At 36.1% G+C, this 20,825-nt stretch overlaps 1 protein-coding gene across 1 annotated transcript in view; it reads right to left on the reverse strand.

Moving 5' to 3' along the window:
• Positions 1 to 926: 926 nt before the first annotated feature.
• The window catches only part of LOC118270020 (uncharacterized), a 45,498-nt gene continuing 25,599 nt past the window's right edge, over positions 927 to 20,825 (reverse strand). Inside the window, exons 3-6 of the mRNA XM_050706751.1 lie at positions 12,533 to 12,647; positions 9,804 to 10,002; positions 8,508 to 8,673; positions 927 to 4,563 (exon numbers count right to left, since the gene is read on the reverse strand). Of these exons, the coding sequence (XP_050562708.1) occupies positions 4,453 to 4,563; positions 8,508 to 8,673; positions 9,804 to 10,002; positions 12,533 to 12,647 (591 nt within the window). The 3' untranslated portion in view covers positions 927 to 4,452. The remainder of the gene's footprint in view (positions 4,564 to 8,507; positions 8,674 to 9,803; positions 10,003 to 12,532; positions 12,648 to 20,825) is intronic.

A 20,825-nucleotide genomic window follows, 5' to 3' on the forward strand; every position in this document is an offset into this window, starting at 1 on the left:
AAAAAGTTAATTACATTTTTGGGTTCGACATCGACATAACAATAACCCCTGCTATTTTTTTTATTTTTATTTTCAATGTACAGACAGCACTTTTCTACGATTTTATTATATGTATAGATACACATAGGTACATACTATATCCTCATAATGTCTCATACTAAGATAATTTTACATCCAACCTACATGTTAATCTCTCGTCGACCTTTTTATAGCAATTTGCTGAGGTGCGACGCCACGTCACAAGTTTTAAATAGGCTTAGGGTCGAGGTGGAAATGTTCACAATTACCTGGTACCTGAGTATTAACTTGTTAGGTTAATATTTTATTTTGCGAAATGTGTTATTTTTTACAGTACAGAGGTTCTTACTTACCTACCTATATATTGAAATACTAGCTACTTCCGCCCGCTCTGCTTGGCTCCTTTTTGATCATACAAAAATATTTTTTCAAATCGGACCAGTAGTACCGGGGATTAGCCCGTTCAAATAAAATACTTTTCAGCTTTATATATTCATGTAGACTGTAGATGTAGGTAGATAAGAGGTACATAATATATTTATATTTAGAAAAGTCTTTGAACCTGTGAGAATGTCCTGGTAAACTTTGAACATCCTTTACTTTTTATAGTATAAGCCAATAAACGAGCAGACGGATTACCTGATGGTAAGCAATCGCTGCCGCCCGTAGACACTCGTAACACCAGAGGCGTTACAAGTGCGTTACCGGCCTTTTGGGTGTTAAGAATTTAAGGGTTGTTGGGGAATCGGAGATTGGGAAGTGGGTAATTGGGCCTCCAGTAACCTCCGTCCGTTTTCTGTGAGTTTGAAAATAGACACACAAAACTAATTTATGAATTGGTTTATTTATAATTGCATTTATTACAAAGAATATTTACATACACTTACAGCGTTTATAATAGGTCTAATTTAAAATACTCAAAATAAACATAAAAATAAAATAAGTAGGTTACATAATTACATACATAGGTTGCTTGACGCTTAATTTATTATATTTACACAGATAAATTAATTTACTTAGTTACAATAATGTACAAAATTTTACGTGGCACAATGCATTTCATCCTATAAACAAGCATAATTGTTAAGAATGTTTGTTACATCATATTCATGAAAACGCAACGGCTATAAAACAATAAAATCGTAAGACCATTTTTGTACTTATAGAATTTAGCTGTGTTAAAACTAGTGCAAAACATTACCTTTAGTATGAGTTTGCTTTATGTTTAGAGTAATCGAAACTAAAGCGCATTCGGAGCACTGATTGGCCGGCTCGTATAAACCAAAACGCGCTTTCGTTTAAAAATAAAATAAACTCATAGTAAGGGTACTGGTCGGTTCAGGTAACATTCAGCTTTAGATTTTTTAACATTTCGAATTTCGAATTTTGTTTGTTAGATTGCAAAATATTAAAAAAAAGCATTTTTAGTGCTACAAAATTCGTTTATCCATTTGGAAACCAAAAAGTAGGATTACAAAACACGATGTATAAAAGCATAGAATCTGAATTTACAAACTTATTTCAAGCACTTTAAGTGTCATTTTTACTTGAACTTCTTACAAACTGTCTTGTTAGTGTCGGATTAAAGAACGCTGGAGAGATGACACTCTTTTGTTTTTGTTTAGGCTGCTTTATGTATGCTGAAACTAGAACGTTTTTAAAGGTAAGCGTCCACAGGCCCGCATCGTACGCATCGTACGCATTCCATATGACGTCATCAGTACGGGTTGCATGTAGGCTTTGCTGATGATGCGGATCAGTGGACGCAGTTGTATCAACAATTTAAATCATAATTAAAATTATCCTAACAGCACAGATATTGTAAAATACAATGGACATTCATAACAAAATGGTTTTTTTTTTTTTTTTTTTCAGGGGGAGTATCATCCAATGACTTCTCCCACCTTGGGCGAGGCGAGAGGGAGTGTCAGACTCTTACTGACTAAAAACCACCCCGTTCCTTCTCCTGCTTTTCGAGCCGGAGCCCCGGTAAACCCGCTAGGTAGTCCGCAGCTCCGGATTAGGCATCAGCCCTACTGGGCCCCATCTGTGGTGGTCTGATGGCTCTTTGAGGCGCGCGCGGAACGCTACGCGCCGTACGCACGGGTATAACAAAATGGCTGCCACGAACATCTACAATACTTAAGTCAACGGGACGGTAGCTAGAGAATTACATTTAGTTAAAAAAGAAGTGAACCACACCTCTGATATACTGGTTCAATTATATGCGCAATAAAAACCACACAAAGCCCTTAGCACTTAGCCAAATGAAATTAACCTAGAAATAGAAGGCAAAGCCATTGAATGAACGGTTAATGAAACACGAATGTATCATAAAACCATGAACTCCCATGATATTTAGTACTTGGACTATGATTTGCATAAGCTTTTTACTAAAATTATAACGTACAAACAATTTGTCATAGAGGGCTTGGTAGAGGTGAAATGTAATAGAACAAGGGCAATAGAACAATTCTACTTAACTTGTTATGGAATAAAATCTTATGGAATAAAAAAATTGGTTAAGAGACTGCATATACTATAAAATAAACTACAAGAGGACAGAAAAGTATAGAGTAAGTTACAAATTATTTATTTACTAGCGGACCCGACAGACGTTGTCCTGTCTACACGTCTTTAATTAGTCGGATCCAATGTGAAACATTCCAAAATCAACAACTACTTATACATTTAAAAAATATTAAAAAAACATTGTCCAGCGAACAAAATTGTGAATCTAAACCCTTCTCAGATCCTCTTGAACACACACAAAAAAATTTATCAAAATCGGTCCAGTCGTTTAAGAGAAGTTCAGTGACATAAACACTTACAGAAGAATTATATATATAAAGAAGATTTAACACTTTATGTGCAAAACAAACACAGGCGGGCTTAATGTCGAATGGCATTCTCTACCAGCCAACCGCATGGTTACCAAATTAACTTGTTATAGCAAGAGGTGCCTACATTAACCCAAGCAAGGATAAATCTTGTTAGTGTAATTCGAATGATTATGACGAAATGTTTATATCTATCACAGATAAAGTCTACTACATAAACGACCAAACACATAAAAGAACTATACATAGAATAAAGGACAGATTTGTAGACACTAAAAATAAGACATTCGTTCATGAACCAAAAGTGCCTATAAATCTGCCTTCACCCATTCTCGTTATAGGCTATAAATATCTTCCAGTAAATTTTGGGAACACAATATCTAAAGTAGAAGCCAAAATGTTGACTGAACTGATGAAAGGTTTAATTAACAATGTTGATTTTAAACACAAGGATCCGATGTAATATATCCAGTGTGGATATTTTCAATTTGGAAATTTAACCGTGAATCAATTTTCGTATGGCAATTTGCCAAGTCTATGAATAGAAATGGATTATTACCTACCAGCATTTAATGTAAGAAGGGTAAATGGGCGAGCTATTTGATGAAAATAGAGGGCAAACTTTAACAAAAAAGGCGTTGATGAAAACAACAGAACCTTGAAGTCTGAAGCAAAAAATGTTCAAAGAGTTAAAGCTTTTACAAAAAATCTGAAGATTCCTTTGTATTATTTGCTAAATAAACAACTAAATGGAATTGTTAAAATGCTTTCCATGAAAAAATGCCCAGTTTTGGACTACGTACAACAAAGTTATCGCTGAAAGAAAGAAAAAGGGTAAATCTAATTAAAAACTTCCGTCCGACTGAGGGAAACTCGTCTAAAACGTCGAATTGGAAATGTATCGAGAATTTTTCAATCGGAACAATTACTTTCTATCGGTTTTAATATTCAAACGACGATATTCCGATTATAATGGAAGCAGAAACGTAAAGATCTGTCACACAATAAGCATCACTTTATATAATTATAAGTAGCCATGTGCGTACTGTGTAATTGTAGCACCTAAGTAGGCCATATTCATATTTATTGTGTGTTGAATAAAATTGGAAGATTGTACAGTGGGGGACAAATCCGCCTGATCATTTTTATTACTTAAACCCAGCAAAAACATTAAGCCATGCCCCATAAATGTCTCATTTAATAAAAAAGCGATAACGTCGCAGCTTAGTGACTCAACACGTGTAATCTCTTAATCAGTGGTGCGTTTGATGTTGTGCGTCACCTGCATCGGAACTGCACATCAAGTCCGCTTCATGTTTCAATTCAAGGTCATAAGGCGGGGTTAGAGAGCGGATCTTATCAGGTGTAAGCAAACAATAACTTAGTGGTGGTCAGGCGTATGTGACCACCATTGTACACCTGTATAAAATCTTGCTTTCTGTAATTTTCTTGACAATTGAAATAAACAACACATCACAACAGTTTCTAAAAACAATCCTCAAAGCTCACAGACTTACAAATACACGTATGAAAGGAAAGTCTTATCTACTGTCACTTAGAACATTTGTCCATCCATTCACGCTGCCTCACTGCATCAGATGGGAGGATCCAGAGGAGGGGGCTCCTTCTCCTTGCCCAGAGGACTTCCACCTGAGTCCGCTGCGTCACTGTTCCCGCTGTTAATTGCCACCGACGTTAGAGGTACCTGCAAATTAATTAGATGGTGATTTTTCTTGAATTACTGCGTTGATTTGTTCCCTTGAGAAATTAGGAGGGTATTCGGACATCGATGCTATCGGCTGCTACCTGTAAGTTCCTATTGAATCTATATCTATACATTGAGTTATTATGAGTTATTATGTAGAACGTAGTACATTATAACTCAATGAATCTATACCCTTTATTGTTACAATAATGTTCCCGAAAATGTACGTAAAATGGTATATTTAAACCTTGAATAAACCCGAAGTTATTGATTCCATAGTTTTAGTACCATAATAAAAAATGCTTAAGGGGTCAAGTACTAACAGATTATATTTTTGCATCTTGGCTGGCACTTTCTAGACCAAAATTGAACTAAGCGTGGTCCCCATCTGTTGTTATTGTTAAGTACGTACACATTAATGACTGATTCCAATGATGTATAAATAATATGTCATTGACTGATTCTAACATTGTTACCTTATTACAAGTCTTACAACAATAAGGAACATGAACAACGATTAAGTATAGTTATTATTTTCACAGTAACTTCTTCATAATATTTTCTCTTTATCTATATCTCTGGGGAAACTTTCAACTACATATATGTATACATACATTCATATATGAATTTGGTATAATAAAGCTGGTGTTGTGAATACGAATGTAATAGACTCCAGAGTATTGTCTGCTTTTGTATACACGGCTACTCATGAAGTTCTACAACACCAGTATAAACTGACCGTAGAATGTGCGGAAAGATCATATAAAGCGAGGTCATGATAAACTGGTTATGTATAGCATAATCTGTAGTAGTTTCGTACTGTGTACAAAATTATGTACTAAAAAGTTCCTTTGCTACGCTCGGTATGGTTTTTGTGCAGTGGTCTGTAATATTTGGTCCTTTGGGTTTATTTTGGGTTTGGAATTTCACTGTTTTGTAAATGAGAAGTCAGTACCTACTGCTTGTGTTAAAGAATAATAAATTATTGGTAGAGATATTGTTCCTATCTTTGTTGGTTACGTATTAAAATGTATTATGAAAAGAAGTTATTTTAATAACGTTGTCCACACTAAGCTTTCTCCTGTGTCGTGGGTGCGTTTACAAACATACAAGTTCATATACACATGACACTCGGACCTGAAACAACAATTTGTGGATCACGAAAGATTTGTTCTGTGCGGGAATCGAATCCGCTACACGTTGCGCGGCAGCCGGTTGCCCAGCCACCGCACCAACCGTGCAGTCAAAAAATATACAATACAATCCAATAATTATTTTCTTTACCCCAAAATCCACTTCGTGTCACCCTCTATTCGACCTTACGACCTTAATAATACAAAACAGAATAGAATAAACTGCCTATAGTTCAGTGGCACTTGATAACTAACCCTTGAACTCCTTCATTTCAATGTAAAAGTCATGCAAATATTCAATCTTGGCTCCTTTACTTTGTGATTTGCATAGCTTTTGTTTGAGTTTCACGACGTTAGGTACGCAACCAACATATATATACCTAGGTACATACATTGGGCTATACACAGCACGCAACCAACACGTACCTATATTGAGCTATACGCAGCCAATTTATCAAACCCTCGGTTTGTATAATATATCTGCAGTTTCGAAGGTCAGTTTGTACTGGTTTATTATATCTTGATGTCTTGCTATGTGTGCGTCGTATACACAATATATTTTATTCTAAAACTAGCTGATGCCCGCAACTTCGCTCGCATGGATTGGGGATTTTGTGACTATAAAAGTAGTAAAAGTCCGGTCAAAATCGGTCCAGTCATTTCAGAGATTAGCCAGACAGACAGACAAAAATTGGAAAAATATTCTTTTGGTGTATGTATGTTATTTCAATATTCCAAAAAGACACTCCAATTTTATTTATAGGTCTAGATATATATCACAAGTCGCGGTTTTATATAGAATACAGACTATGATTTGGGGCGGGAAAATGTACCGTCTGCATTTTATGAGCGCCTGGTACTTTGAAAGAATTCGCGGACGAAGTTTCGATACTTAATTAACAAGTACTGACAGCTTTTAACTTAAGTATAATTAATTAATTAAGTTCCCTTAAATCTGCGAATCGGAAAATGTACTTTGGTAATGATGTTGTGTAGGTAATTATTGATTTCATTGCATATAGGTACATACATACATAACCTCATGTCTGTCTCCCATGTAGAGAGATAATGGAACGCCAATTGCTACGAATCTTGGAAGCCTCTTTCGCTTCATCAACTGTTATTATTCTCTTCATGCAAGCTCGTCGGTGAGAGGTACTTTGAATGTATGTTAAGGGCGTGTAAGTAGACACAAACTGATTGACACCTACTGTTTATATTTCGTAGAAACCTATAAGTCAAAAGCGTATATTACATGTTCTATTTACACACAGGTATAAGTCAAATGATGATTGGATTTGACTTTTGGTCGTGTAAGGTTATAGGCGCGGTTTTACCCGCTCTGCTCAGCTCCTGTTAATCGTAGCGTGATGGTTTACCGTTTATAACATTTCTCGCTAAATGGACTATCCAATACGAAAAGAATAATTCAATTTGGACAAGTAATTCTGGAGATTCGCGCGTTCAAACAAACTCTTCCGCTTTTACAAATTACTGTAGATTACTTACTCGTACTATCAATTTCCTCCTTTTTTTGATGATATAAATTTCTTTGAAAAACAAATCATAAAAATACATTTTAGCTGACTTCGTTAAAGGAGGAAACTGACATTTTTGCTCCTCATTTTGTTTACCCATTGACTTTGATAAATTAGCCGGGTAAAAGATACTCCAGTACTTTTTTGGTGAAAATATCGTAAAAGAAACACGTAACTCGGTGAAATATTGTCAGTTGTAGTTTATATACATATTTATTACTTTTCTAACCTACCGACCTACATGTTCAAGATGTTTTTAGACGTTGTACTATATACTGTACAAGTGTACAATCTATTATATGTTTTTTATGTAACTTTATTGTTGTATCTAATTAATATGTAGGTCTGTATTATGTTGTTTATCAACACAGGCTGTCAATTTTTTATCGCATTTTTGGCTTTAGTGTCTTTCTAGTACCACTATATCCCTGCTACTATTTTTTTTAATTGTCAATTTAGATTTCAGAATAAAAATAGAATTTAGATGTCAGATTTAACACTTTTACAATTTCATTATGAGTTTATATACAATTTGATACATTCTAAAATTACCATTAAATTTAGTGGTTCTGATCGAGCCTATGAGTAAGAAAAATGACCCTTAAAATAGAAAATAAAAAATAAGTGTTATTGTTAGCTGAGGACTTTGATTAAACATTTAGATTATTTATTTTTATTATTCTGTTTGTCTAACCGAATTAAACTTCGCTTTGTTACAACCGTTTATTTAATGTACAGCCCACGCTATAAATAACTTTTTATCATCACATTTGTCTCATCTCTAAACATACATTGGGATTTGTATAAAATAAAAATTGAATTACTTTATAAGTTTATTAAAAACTAGCTACTTTCGCGCGATTTCACCCGCTTTACTTAGATCGTTTTGATCGTAACAGGATTTTTTATTGCCTGCAACTTTCATTGATAAGTAAACTATCCAACCAAAATGAATTTTTCGAATCGGACCAGTACCTAGATCCGGAGAGTAGAGCGTTGAAACAAACAAACGCTTCAGCTTTATATAATAGTATATTATATAAACCATTATACTAGTTTAAGATACAAAGAGTAAAGCTTCCTAAATCGGAATTGGAAAAGAAGGATCCTCCGACCAAGCGAGGTGATCGTACCTGGTCCAACACCTGTCATTTTTATTCCGATCTTTTTAGTCGTTTTGACGTGATCGAGTCACAAGCATATAAACAAACACACAAACTCTCAAACTTTCGCATTTATAATATTAGTAAAACTGTTTAGTAGTCTTACATACCATAGAAACAGCAGTACATATATGTGTATCGGACTGTCTCGGTGGGGGTGACAATGAGGCATCGAACCGTAGATCCAGCTGCAGCATGAAGACAGCAGCACACAGGGTTGTGATGGAGACTGTCAGCTGAGCACTGGCCACACCAATACATGTCGTGCTACCGCATCTGTAAAGGACGTATTATCTGAATTTCAAAGACAGAGAGAGTGTACAAAAAATGTTGAAAAGAGTAGCGATGGATGGAATTCCTTGCTCATTCTTCTCAATGTGAATCTATACTTTGGATTGGAACAAGCACCTGACTTTCGGGACTGACGGTCAAATCAATTTGGAAAATTAAGGAATAATTGAAATAAATGCTTTGAATTTAGAATGACCACACTTATGTAAGTGATCATTTCACTGGTTTATTTATTAAACTAATTTAATTAATTTATGGCGAATTATGGCCTTGATTCCGTAATAATAATGGTAAGCCTAATTGCGCCATGTTCGAGATCCTCTTGTTTTTACTAAGGCCTAAATTAGTTGTATTTGGCAATACAAGCTCGCACAAAAAGTGCTTAATAATACCATTAGCGACAAAAGGACTTCAATTGTAACACCCAAGCACATTTAAGCACGCTTTTGTCTACCACTTTTAGTGAATAGTGAATAACATTCACAAAGCGATGTTATGTAAACATTGAAGCTCATACAAAAAAACTTAATTTAAATTTTAACCAGAAAACGAATAAAATTGTTTGTTCATAGTATTTTCATTAAAACGATTTCGTTATTAAAATTCATGTCGGGGTCACTGAAATGCCTGTTGGTAAATTACTTTTATGTAAGTAGCGGCGTATGAAATCATGTTTGCTTTTTGATGCAAAAGCAATTAATACTTCTTGTATGTTTGTATGCTTTTGACAAAATATAGGTTGAAATGGACAGAACATTACTGAAAACTATTACGTTTTTTTTTAAACCCAGGGCCCCATACTTTTATTTTTCATGAAATTCCATTGTAAGCGCAATTATTTAAATGCAAAATCCTAAAAGCATTTTTAAAGCGATTTCCTCTATTTTCCTGTTTATGGCTTTTAGAGTTAATTTTTAATCTGATAGAATTTGAAAAAATAAGCATTTAAATGGAGTTGATAGGTGCCAGTAAATACTAGCATAATCTCCATTCCCGGCCATCCAATAAAAGGCCAGCAATGCACTTATACTACCTCTGGTGTTACGAATGTCCATTGGCGACACCTACAGCTTACCATCAGGTGACCCATCTGCTTATACCACAAAAAATCTTACCCAATATTCATGAGCGATCTGATGCAGAAAGCCAGCATAGCTATATGAGCCCCTATGGCAGCTGTCCAGAGCATTGTGAGAGGAACGGCAGCGCAGGGCGAAGGTCCCAGCGCTCTCCACGGAGCTCCCCAATTCCTGGTGGACCTGGACCGGGCTGACACCCATCCACCGAAGCCTCGGCTGTAGTATATTGATGTCGCTGTGAATTTTGTATTGTTAGTCATGTTTGTGGTTACTCAGATAGCGTTCGTTTACTAGGGATTTCTATAACCGATCTTTAATTTTATTATAACTTTCGTAAGACATATTAAATTATTTATTATGTTATCGGCTTACTCACGTAACTGTTTGACGAGGAACTCGACTAGTTTCAAGTAGCAGCGCGGCAATCGCCGCGTCGTGTGTCGCGGAATGCTGCTCATGAATATGAGCCTCTAGCATGGCTTGAAACTAGTCGAGTAAGCCGTTTACGTGAGTAAGCCGATAACATAATAATTAACCGATCTTTAAGATAGATTTTAGACATTCGTTCTATACAATGTGATAGGGGTGAGACTTCTAACCCGTTAAGGCTGAGTTCTACATCTAATTTTATCGACAAAAGTCGGGGGTCGAAGGGGTCGAATCCCCTCCCCCTAAAAGTTATGGCTATTTTAATATTTTTTTTACTTTTTTTGATATCAAAGGTTGTATGCGTCGTAGAAACAAAAAAAAAAAACGACAAACGGTAGCTAATAACCTTGGCTAACTAATTCATTACTTTTTTCATATGTTTGATAATGTTTTGGTGAGAAAAAATCATTTGTGAATTATTTTTACCGAAAAAATCACTATTTTTTAATATTTTCAAGTAGGGGTTCAATCCCCATATTATTATTTTTTGTCGATAAAATTAGATGTAGTACTCAGCCTTAACGGGTTAGAAGTCCCACCCCTATCACATTGTATATAAACATTTCGGTGTATGGATTGGTTATTGAAATTGGCAGTTAATTATTTTTAAGCGACAACGGGATAGTCACCTTTATTAAAACGATGGTAGGTTTACATAACATGATCCGGAGCTGCGGAATACCTAGCGGATTTACCGGGGCTCTGCCTCGAAAAGTAGGAGTAGGAACGGCGTGGTTTTTGTTTTTGGATGATTTTCCTCCCTCAAAAAAAAAAGCCTCACGTAGGTACTGCAGAATTCCACCTTTTCATTACCGGTGCTAAAATAGAACAGCCTTGCACCCTACCACACTAGATCTCATTAGAAAAATTGCATAAAGGAGATTATTCTTTGTGAACAAAGGGTTTGTTTATCCATAGTATAATTAGGTAGACTAATGAACAGTTCCCAGTAATAAATGATCTCAGAACAATGTGGGTCGCAACAAAAGACCGGCTAAGGATAAAAGAACAAAAAGCATTAGATCTATCATAATACAAAGGACATGTATGTACACAAGAATAAACCAGTATAAACTGACCTTTAAATATACGGTAAGATCATATAAGGCGAGGTCATGATAAACTGGTTTATTATAGATGACCTACTCATCACATTGAAGAAGAAATTGTCGCTTAATGTAATTAATTTAATGACGTCGTGGTTTTTATTGGGTGGGAAATGAACAAACTTGACATTTCGTTTAGAAAGGGGTTAAGCTTAGTTTAATTTACACAAAGGGACTTCGTATGTCTAACTAATTAATAAATGGGAGTACGGAAGGATATATACAAAGGCTAATTTACGAAGGCAATATCTAAGCTAGTTATTCAAAAGTGCCTTTTTTAGGAGAGGAAAATCATCCAATGACTTCTCTCGCCTTGGGCGAAGCGAGGGGTAGTGTCAGATTCTTACTGACTAAATCACCCGTCCCTATTTCTGCTTGTCGAGCCGGAGCCCCGATAAACCCGTTAGGTAGTTCGCAGCTCCGCATTCAAAATCACCTACGACTTCAAATAAAGAGAATTAACCTTTAACTACATATAATCCACACGTTGCTCATTAACAAAATGAATGCTGGAAATAATTTAGGTATATTTAAAGAGCAATAAATTTAATTTCAACTTCGGCTCAAAAGTTAGTACCTATGGCTGCAAAATTCACAACACACCCACTCCCTCACAGTCTCACGTTCGTACGTAGATTCACTAATTACTAACAATAAATTGCATCTGTTACGCTTTGAATACAAAATATCGTAATTTGCTTGTGATCGCTCTTTAATGTGAGCTAAATTAACTTATTAACTTGATGCTTGCTTGCTTTGCGTAAATACTGCATACTTATTTGGTGGGTTTAATTTAGACGACATTTGTTTAACCTTTTATTACGTTAGTGAAGAACCGTTACCTTGTATGGTGATATGAAACCTAGTATTAATCAGATGTTATGACTTTACTTGTTGGGTGGCGTTGATCGCTTACCATCAGGTGATCCGTCTGCTCATTTGCCTTCTATTCCATAAAAAAGCGTTTTATAACCGTTACCTTGTATGGTATATGAACTGAAGGTGGATCTGCGATTACCAAATATAAGTAGTGTCTAAATACACTTAAAAAGTACAAATAATTTTGGCTTGAAACTACATAGTTGAGTTCCGCGTCCAACAGTTACGTAAATAAGCCGACAACATAACAATCAATTTACGTATAATTTGGTAAAAGTCACATGAAATATACCAAGTACATTCTAGATTTTGAGAAAATGTAAACAATTCTCTAATATTCGCTCATATTACCTGCAGCCAACACCGTAATAGCACCAGCAGGGACTCCAAGCCCCAGAGCTGGTTTCTGCCTCTCCTCCAACCAGCCGACGGCTCCCAAAACTAAGCCTCCAATACCGCATACAATCTGCCGTAAGAGAATATGTTATTAGCTTGTAGGCTCTCAAGTTGTGAATAATTCAGTTTGAACCGCATTGTATGTTGTAGGCCACACATCCATTATGGAATGTCAATATTGAGATTTCTATGGATTATTATACCTTCTAGGGACTTTATGAAATGATAATGTTGTTGGTTTTGTTAATCAACAGCAGCTTTAGTGTGGATGTGTAGTTTTCTTTGTTATTTTGATATCAGATTTTTTATTAGTTCTTAACTATGTAAACTAAATTTTGTTAAGGAATATACGACCATGATTTAAAAGAGACGCATCATTCCTTTTTCTAAACATGGTGTTTAGAAACGCACTTTTTCACATGTATACCGACACATAATACCCAGACTTGATATAACAACATGTGGATCACACAAATAATTGCTGTATGTGGAAATAGGACCCGCTATCGGACACGTTACGCGACACCTCGCCAACGCGGGGGCACAAAAGAGGTGGCATAACTACATAGTACATCTCTGGTAGAAAAGCACTCTAACGCGCTTTTTTAACGTGATTTTACGCCCGCTGCCACTACATAGTATAAAACAAAGTCGCTTTCTCTGTCCCTATGTCCCTTTGTATGCTTAAATCTTTAAAACTACGCAACGGATTTTGATGCAGTTTTTTTAATAGATAGAATGATTCAAGGGGAAAGTTTATCTATTATATAAAAATAAGTCGGGTTTTCCTTCCTGACGATATAACTCCAGAACGCACGAACCGATTTCCACGGTTTTGCATTCGTTGGAAAGGTCTCGGGTTCCGTGAGGTTTATAGCAAAGAAAATACAAGAAAAAAATTATTGGTGGCGAAACGGAGTTCCCGGGTTTGCTAGTATGTATAATATATCACCATTGCACCCATGCCAAGCTGGGGCGGGTTGCTATTTATTGATAATTTATTGATGGATGTATTGCAATAATAATCCAAATTGTGATTTTAAACATTGTTACTCAAATATTGTTTTTATGATTTATAAGATCCTTATCATCTAAAGATTATCTAACAACAATATTTAAGCTTGACAAAAATAAATTATTAAAGTGTCTCCTGTAACATCTTTGGAGGATGACAGGCCATTTTCGTGTCACTGTTATTTTAGGACAAACTTTATGTTTTGTTGCTGAGCAGAAGCTGCCTTAGGTACCTATATCGTGGTTAGGAACTTTAATATGATACTTGGTGTAATTTGTCTTTCAAAGATCGATATATTTTGACGCCCCATTTGTGTTCTGGATGGGTATACTAGGTGACACGCGATAATCAATTATTTTTTCAGTATTGTCTTTTTTTTTTTTGCTAAGTCGATTTGTAATAGGGTTTCTTGATTTTATGCTGAGATTTTATTCAGGGGATGTTGATTATGTGGACGATTCTTTTCGTGCGTGGGATGCTTTCGATGTTTTTTACGTGTTAGCGATGCTTTTCCACTAGAGGTGTGCTATGTAGCTATGCTACGAAGATGTAATAGCTAAGCTGTAAAACTATGTGACCGTGATACTAAGCTATGTAGCTATCCTGTGTAGGGAAGTCATTCATAGCATCGGAAGCGAAATGTATCCACAGCAACGTAGCATGGCATATCACTGGTGTTAAGCGCCGCTTATTATTTTTTTCCTTCAATCCTAAAGTTAGACCTTAATTCATTGGTTTTAAAACAAAATTAAGAGATAGATATCGTCATCCTCATGTTATGGTAAAAGACATTTTTTTTTACATGTGAAATATAGTAAAACTCACTGTATTTAAAGTAAAATACAAAAGCAATTCTCCGTTACGATATAGCAGCTAAGGATACAGCCGGCACACGCCAGCTCCCTCCCGCTGGGCGTATGAAATTCAAAAGATCCAGAGAATGCAAGAGAATTTCGTTTTATTCTACACTTCTTTTTACTGCATAGTTTCGTTACAGCTAGCAGCTTTGGCGAAGCGAGACTTTGAATCCAATTTCGAATTCGAATTTAGGATAAGTGTAATTACTTATTTATTTCATTTCGATCTCTATTTAAGACTTTGACTGCCAACAAAAATCTGTTGAATGCAAATCCTCCGCTAGCGCCGGTCGCTTTTGCCCCCTATTTATTTTTTTAAGGTGCGAAAATCATCTTTTGACCCCGCCTTGGGCGAGGTGAGAGTGAGTGTCAGACTCTTACTGACTAAAAACCACCCCGTTCCTACTCCTGCCGTTCGAGCCGGAGCCCCAGTAAACCCACTAGGTAGTCCGCAGCTCCGAATCAGGCATCAACCCTACTGTGCCCGATCTGTGGTAGTCTGATGGCTCACTTATACCCTTCTTGGCGTTTAATGTGTTAAAAGTTAGTTTTATACACAACACAAAATATACCCAACGAATGTTTTTCATCAATCTACAATTTCTAATCTAAAATCTTACTTTTCAAATCCTGTAATTAAAACTATTTATAGAGCTTTAATCACGAGGAACTAATATGACCGCAGTTTCAAACGTCATCTATCGCAGTTCAAACGATTTCAATAACATGTATGACTATTACCCAGACTACACATCAAGTTATGAAAAACCAAAATAAACTGACCGTAGAATGTACAGAAAGCTCATACAAAGCGAGACCATGATACACTGGTTTTGTATAGTTTGATGAGTGCAAATGTGTGTGCGATTAAATTGAAACCTGCCACACAATACTGCCGCGGTTAGGAAACCTCTGTCAGTTGGTTCTCGTTTAGAAAAGCGACATGATTTAAATTAATTTTGCTGACTTGTATGTTAGAACATAATTTTAGTGTTTGCCTGCTGGTAGCAGATAATTCAGTAGCTATTGTGTTTGTGAAATTGTCTGTTTAAGATTGGGTTAGTAATAGCTTTGTGTATTGGATTAAAAACCTATGCGTGAAAAGTGGGTGCATTGCTGTTACACTAATTTACTTCTGGCGTACTTCCATAAGTAATGGTGACAGGTTTTCAATTTCACAGTACGAGCCTGGTATTGTCTTAGGTGTATGGCAAAAGGGTCACCCTTAACTACATAAAGTGTAACGTAATTAGTGAAATAGTAAAAACGCCTTTTTAAAACTTGAATTTTCAGATGGGGCCCAGAAGGGCTGATGAATGATCCGGAGCTGTGGACTACATAGCGGGTTTACCGGGATTCCGGTTTGAAAAGCAGGAGTAGGAACGGAGTAGATTTTAGTCAGTAAGAGTCTGACACTCCCTCTTGTTTTACTCAAGGCGAGAAAAGTCACTGGATGATTTTCCCACCTTAAAAACCTGAATTTTAATGACAGGTTCTCACTGTGTTTATTCTAATCATCTACATGAACATTGACACATAAGCATATAGGGTGTCTTCAACAGAATCAAAATATGACGTCATCACCTACCGACCTAGGTCTCGTAACGTATTCATTAGCGGAAAATGAAAAGTTAGCGCATTTAGTTACAACCTGTACCTAGTTACCTACACAAAATTTTCCCGAGCAACATTGTATGATTTTCAGCACACTTTATTAAGCGACTTTTGTTTGTAGGCGAAAAAAATGATAATTTAAAAATTTTATGTAGACAAAAAATGTTGTTAAGAGGTTTAGAAATTGTTAAACTAGAATTTTTAAGTGCTGTTGTTCTGTAGGGATTAAAAAAGGAAATAAAAATAGCTCAGAAAGCTGTTAAGTTTAAAATATGTTTAATTGGTTTACCTAATAATTACTTGAACGTAGTAGTCGAAAGCGACTAGAGAGCGTAGTATGAATTTGTTTTACGTCTAACTTGATCGAAACGAAAGCGCTTTCGGCGCTCTGATTGGCCGGCTGAAATAAACCAACCAATCAGACTGAACGCGCTCTTGTTTCGATTTCGTTTCTCGTTCTCGCTCTCGGTTACTTTTATCATAAAGCAAACTCATACTAAGCGTACTGATTGGTTGGTTTATTCATTCTGATGATGTTGATAATAACCAGGTACCCAGAAAATATAATTATACGTAACAGTAAACACATATTTCGATTTATAGTTCATACCGTAGTTTGAAGTATCGAGTAAACAATCAAACTTAGAAATCGAAATAAATAGATTCGATCAATTTAAATAAATTGATCTCACTAATCTTCCATCTGTCTAAGAAGTTATTTATTTCCCAAGGGGCTTAACAGAATACAATATTCGCATAGGCGGGTCTCGGGTACGTCCTAAAACTCAGTGGCCTAATTGCGATCCCCAAGCCGCCTGCTAAGCATGGTGATTTGTTCAAAATGGAGGTCTTACGGCTGATGATGATGATAGGCGGTTGAAGGTACTTGTTTCTGGCTAGATAAGGGACTTGACTGCGGTCTACCTAGATAGTATAAAGGGTGTCTTCAACAGAACCAAATTATGACGTCATCATCTACCGACCTAGGTCGGGTGAGTCTATTGCCAAATGTCGGCTCAGGTTAAGACCTTTTTCTATTAAAATCTAATTTTCAAAGAATCAATACTTTATTGGATCTGGGGATTACACCAGTGGTACTAGACACTGGTGTACATTGGGGCAGTATATCCTTTAAACATTGCAAATATGCAACCTTATAACATAAACCGACTTCACTAAAAAAGTTAAAAATAACTTTAATTTCGGAAGTCGGTGTTTCTCGGTATTATTTGTTTGCTACACTGACTTCCGAAATTAAAGTAATTTTTAACTTTTTTAGTGAAGTCGGTTTATTTTTTTGTAAAAAGTATTTTATTTCACACTTTTTAGTTGCGATACTCAGTATCGCAACTAAAAAAGTCGTTTAAAATTCTCTATCTCAATAACTACTTTATTTATTTGTATTGTCACAGTCACTTAATTAACTTTATTGTGATTTCGATGTGAGTATGAAGTTCCATTGGCCATTTCTGGTCTTCTTCATCAGTTCCACCTCTTCAAAGGTTACTTTTTGACTGTAAATGCTTCAATTCTAGATGAATATACCAAAATCACTTTAGAGTTCCCTATAATATTTGAGGAGTTCCCTCGATTTCTCTAAGATCCCATCATCAGATCCTAACTTGGTGACAATGGGACCACCTCAGAACTATCTACTTTCGAACCAAAAAGAGAATTTTGAAAATCCGTCGACAATTGACGGAGTATTAATTAACTTTATTGTGATTTCTATCTGAGTATGAAGTTCCATTGGCCATTTCTGGTCTTCTTCATCAGTTCCACCTCTTCAAAGGTTACTGTTTGACTGTAAATGCTTCAATTCTAGATGAATATACCAAAATCACTATATAGTTCCCTATAATATTTGAGGAGTTCCCACAACTATTATAGGGAACTTGACAATGGGACCACCTCAGAACTATCTACTTTCGAACAAAAAAGAATTTTGAAAATCCGTCGACAATTGACGGAGTATTCGATGAACAAACATACAAAAAAAAAAAAAACTTACAAACAGCCGAACATAGTACCTCCTCCTTTTTGTGAAGTCGGTAAAAATTAAAATCATATACTGCACCTGCCGTTTGTTCCAAATCTACTTCCCGATACTATGATAAACTACTAGTATCCCAGAGTCCCACTTTAAGAAACTAATATGTAAATTATTCAGCAATTACTTAAGCGAAGCATCCTTGTATCTAGAGATAAATCTACGTACAAAATTAGTATGTAAAAGATGTCACGAAGGCAAGATTACGTCTGGATTATCTCCGTTCTGAGTTAAGGCTTTAACCCTGTGTTTGGAAGCCGTAAGCAAAAATTGGGACCTCCGTACTTAAGGAGTAATTTGTGTAAATTATAATTTGTTACGTTTGGGAAAATAGGGATGATGACGGGGTATGAAGATTAAAAATCTATTTAGTCTGTCAGTTAGGTAATGAAAAAAATATTAGACACGTATTTTTTATTTTGTCATATAAGATACAATATTTAAATAAAACGAATCAAAGCAAATACTAGTATGTATAAAACGTATCTAGAAGTGACGTCGCGCGATATTTTCGGTTAGTCCCCTCTCTAGGGGCTGAGGGGCCGAGGGCACTGGTCAAACTTTGTGGATTTAGGCTCTCCTATTTTTAAACATTGCCCCACACCAGAATTTTCTCCTGTGTCGGGGGTGTGTTTACAAACAGACACCCAGACCCGAAACAACAATTTGTACTACACGCTGCGAGTTGCGAGGCAGCCGGTTGCCCAGCCACCACGCCAACCGTGCAGTCAAAGTCTACTAATATAAAATTAAAATTAGATTACAAATGGGACTCATAAATGGCGAAAAATGTATCGTAAAATATGTATATCGTAGACGTCTACCGAATCCTTAAGGGAATGAAAATATGATAATGATTCGATCATATATTATGAGAACTTGAGAAACATTTTCTATATGTCCATATAAAGTGTCCTTGTTCTATAAGTATTCCTTGAGATCTTTATTTGTTTGCGAAGAATAACTGTTAGATATTTATCTTGGTCGTCATTACAAAGGCCCGGTCAACTCAAACAAGGGTCCCCGACAGTAACAAATTGATGGTGCCTGAATTCAGGGATAAATCGACGAAGAAAATGTACTTGAATAAGGTATAAATTTATTTATGTTCGGTTTTTGCAGGTTGATACCTTAGTGCGATTGTGGAGATATACTCCACAAGCTTCAGGTTTGAATGGCTCTTTTTATATTCAACCCTTTTCTTCGTCACACTTTAATATTAAAAATGTGAAAGTTTGTTTGTTCAATGTTTGGATGTTTGTTTGACAATTATGTTGAACTTATTGAACGGATATTGATGAAATGTGGTATACATGACTTGGGTGATAGGATACTTTTTCTTCACGGCAACGCGGATGAAGCCGCTGACAGACAATAATATGTAATATATGCCACGTCCAAAAGTACTGCTTTCAGAATCAGGCCCTTGACCCAACCATCTAAAGTTAGCCTACTTAGGTGTTGGTCGAGTCTTTTGGCTATAAGTCCATTGTCAAATACGACTATCGGCACAATGATTGCTGAATCTACAATGAATGAATTATTATTACCAATGAAGCTTTTGTCGGTACAAATGAACTCTCCCTGGAGACTATCGCCAATCAAATTCAAATATTTATTTAGGACCGAATTGTAATATTTGGTCGATAGAAAGAGATTAGGTATTTTGCTTCGAAGAGAATCTATTATTAGATGATATTAATTTGAACCAACCTTTTTTATTTATTATACTTGTAATGTCTTTTTTTATGAACTGAACTATTTTTTTTATACCCACGTGCTCAGAAAGAGATAAAGGAGAGTGAGAGAGAGATAGGACCAATAGGGTATTTTTATGAACGTTAGATTTGCAGGAAATAGATGGGTGAGAGCAGCTTAAAACCGATAAATATGACAAATATGGGGAGGCTACCCTGAGGTGAACTAGTGGATAGCCCTTTTTTTTTAAGCGGCGAAAATCATTCAATTACTTCTCCCGCCTTGGGCGAGATGAGAGGGAGTTTCTACTCCTGCTATTCGAGCTGGAGCCCCAGTAAACCAGCTAGGTAGGCAAACCCTAGGTAAACCCGCACCTGAGCTTTTATGATGTACATAATCTGACAACTCGTAACTGATATTTGTCTTAACCAAGTGAAGTGCCTTTATAAGATTTTTTCCACCTTGGAGTCAGAAAAAGCTATAGTTTTAACTCGTATTATATCGGAACGTAGATCTACACGAAACAATGTGTTTTCTATTAAGTCTCTTACACCGTCAGACAAGAGGTTAAAGGAATTTGTTCAATTTACTAGTTGCGTCTCGATTAGCTAATCACCAGAGGTATAAAACAGTTCAAGCCAAGTGTTCACAATTGCCCTCAGGTCGCCATTAGGGCACTCCTAGCAATTAACTTAGACCGTCTAACCGTGTAATGTGATTAGAACCGACTGGCCGAAGGGAGTGTCGCAGTATCCGATTAGGTACCTAATCAATCAGTGGGATGAAGCTCCTGAATAATGTTCTAAGTTATGATATAATTAGGTTCGTGAAGTAGAAAGTAGGTCTTAAGTGTTATGGTAACTTGAAAACCTAAAGTTACTATATTATATAGACTGGACGGTTGGTGCGCGTGGCGGGTAGCGGGTTCGATTCCCGCGCTCTTTGTGTGATCCACAAATTGTTGTTCCGGGTCTGGGTGTCATGGAGTTTATGTGAAATTGTATGTCTGTAAAC

This window comes from Spodoptera frugiperda, chromosome 30, assembly GCF_023101765.2.
Source record: "Spodoptera frugiperda isolate SF20-4 chromosome 30, AGI-APGP_CSIRO_Sfru_2.0, whole genome shotgun sequence".
Lineage (NCBI taxonomy): Eukaryota > Metazoa > Arthropoda > Insecta > Lepidoptera > Noctuidae > Spodoptera > Spodoptera frugiperda.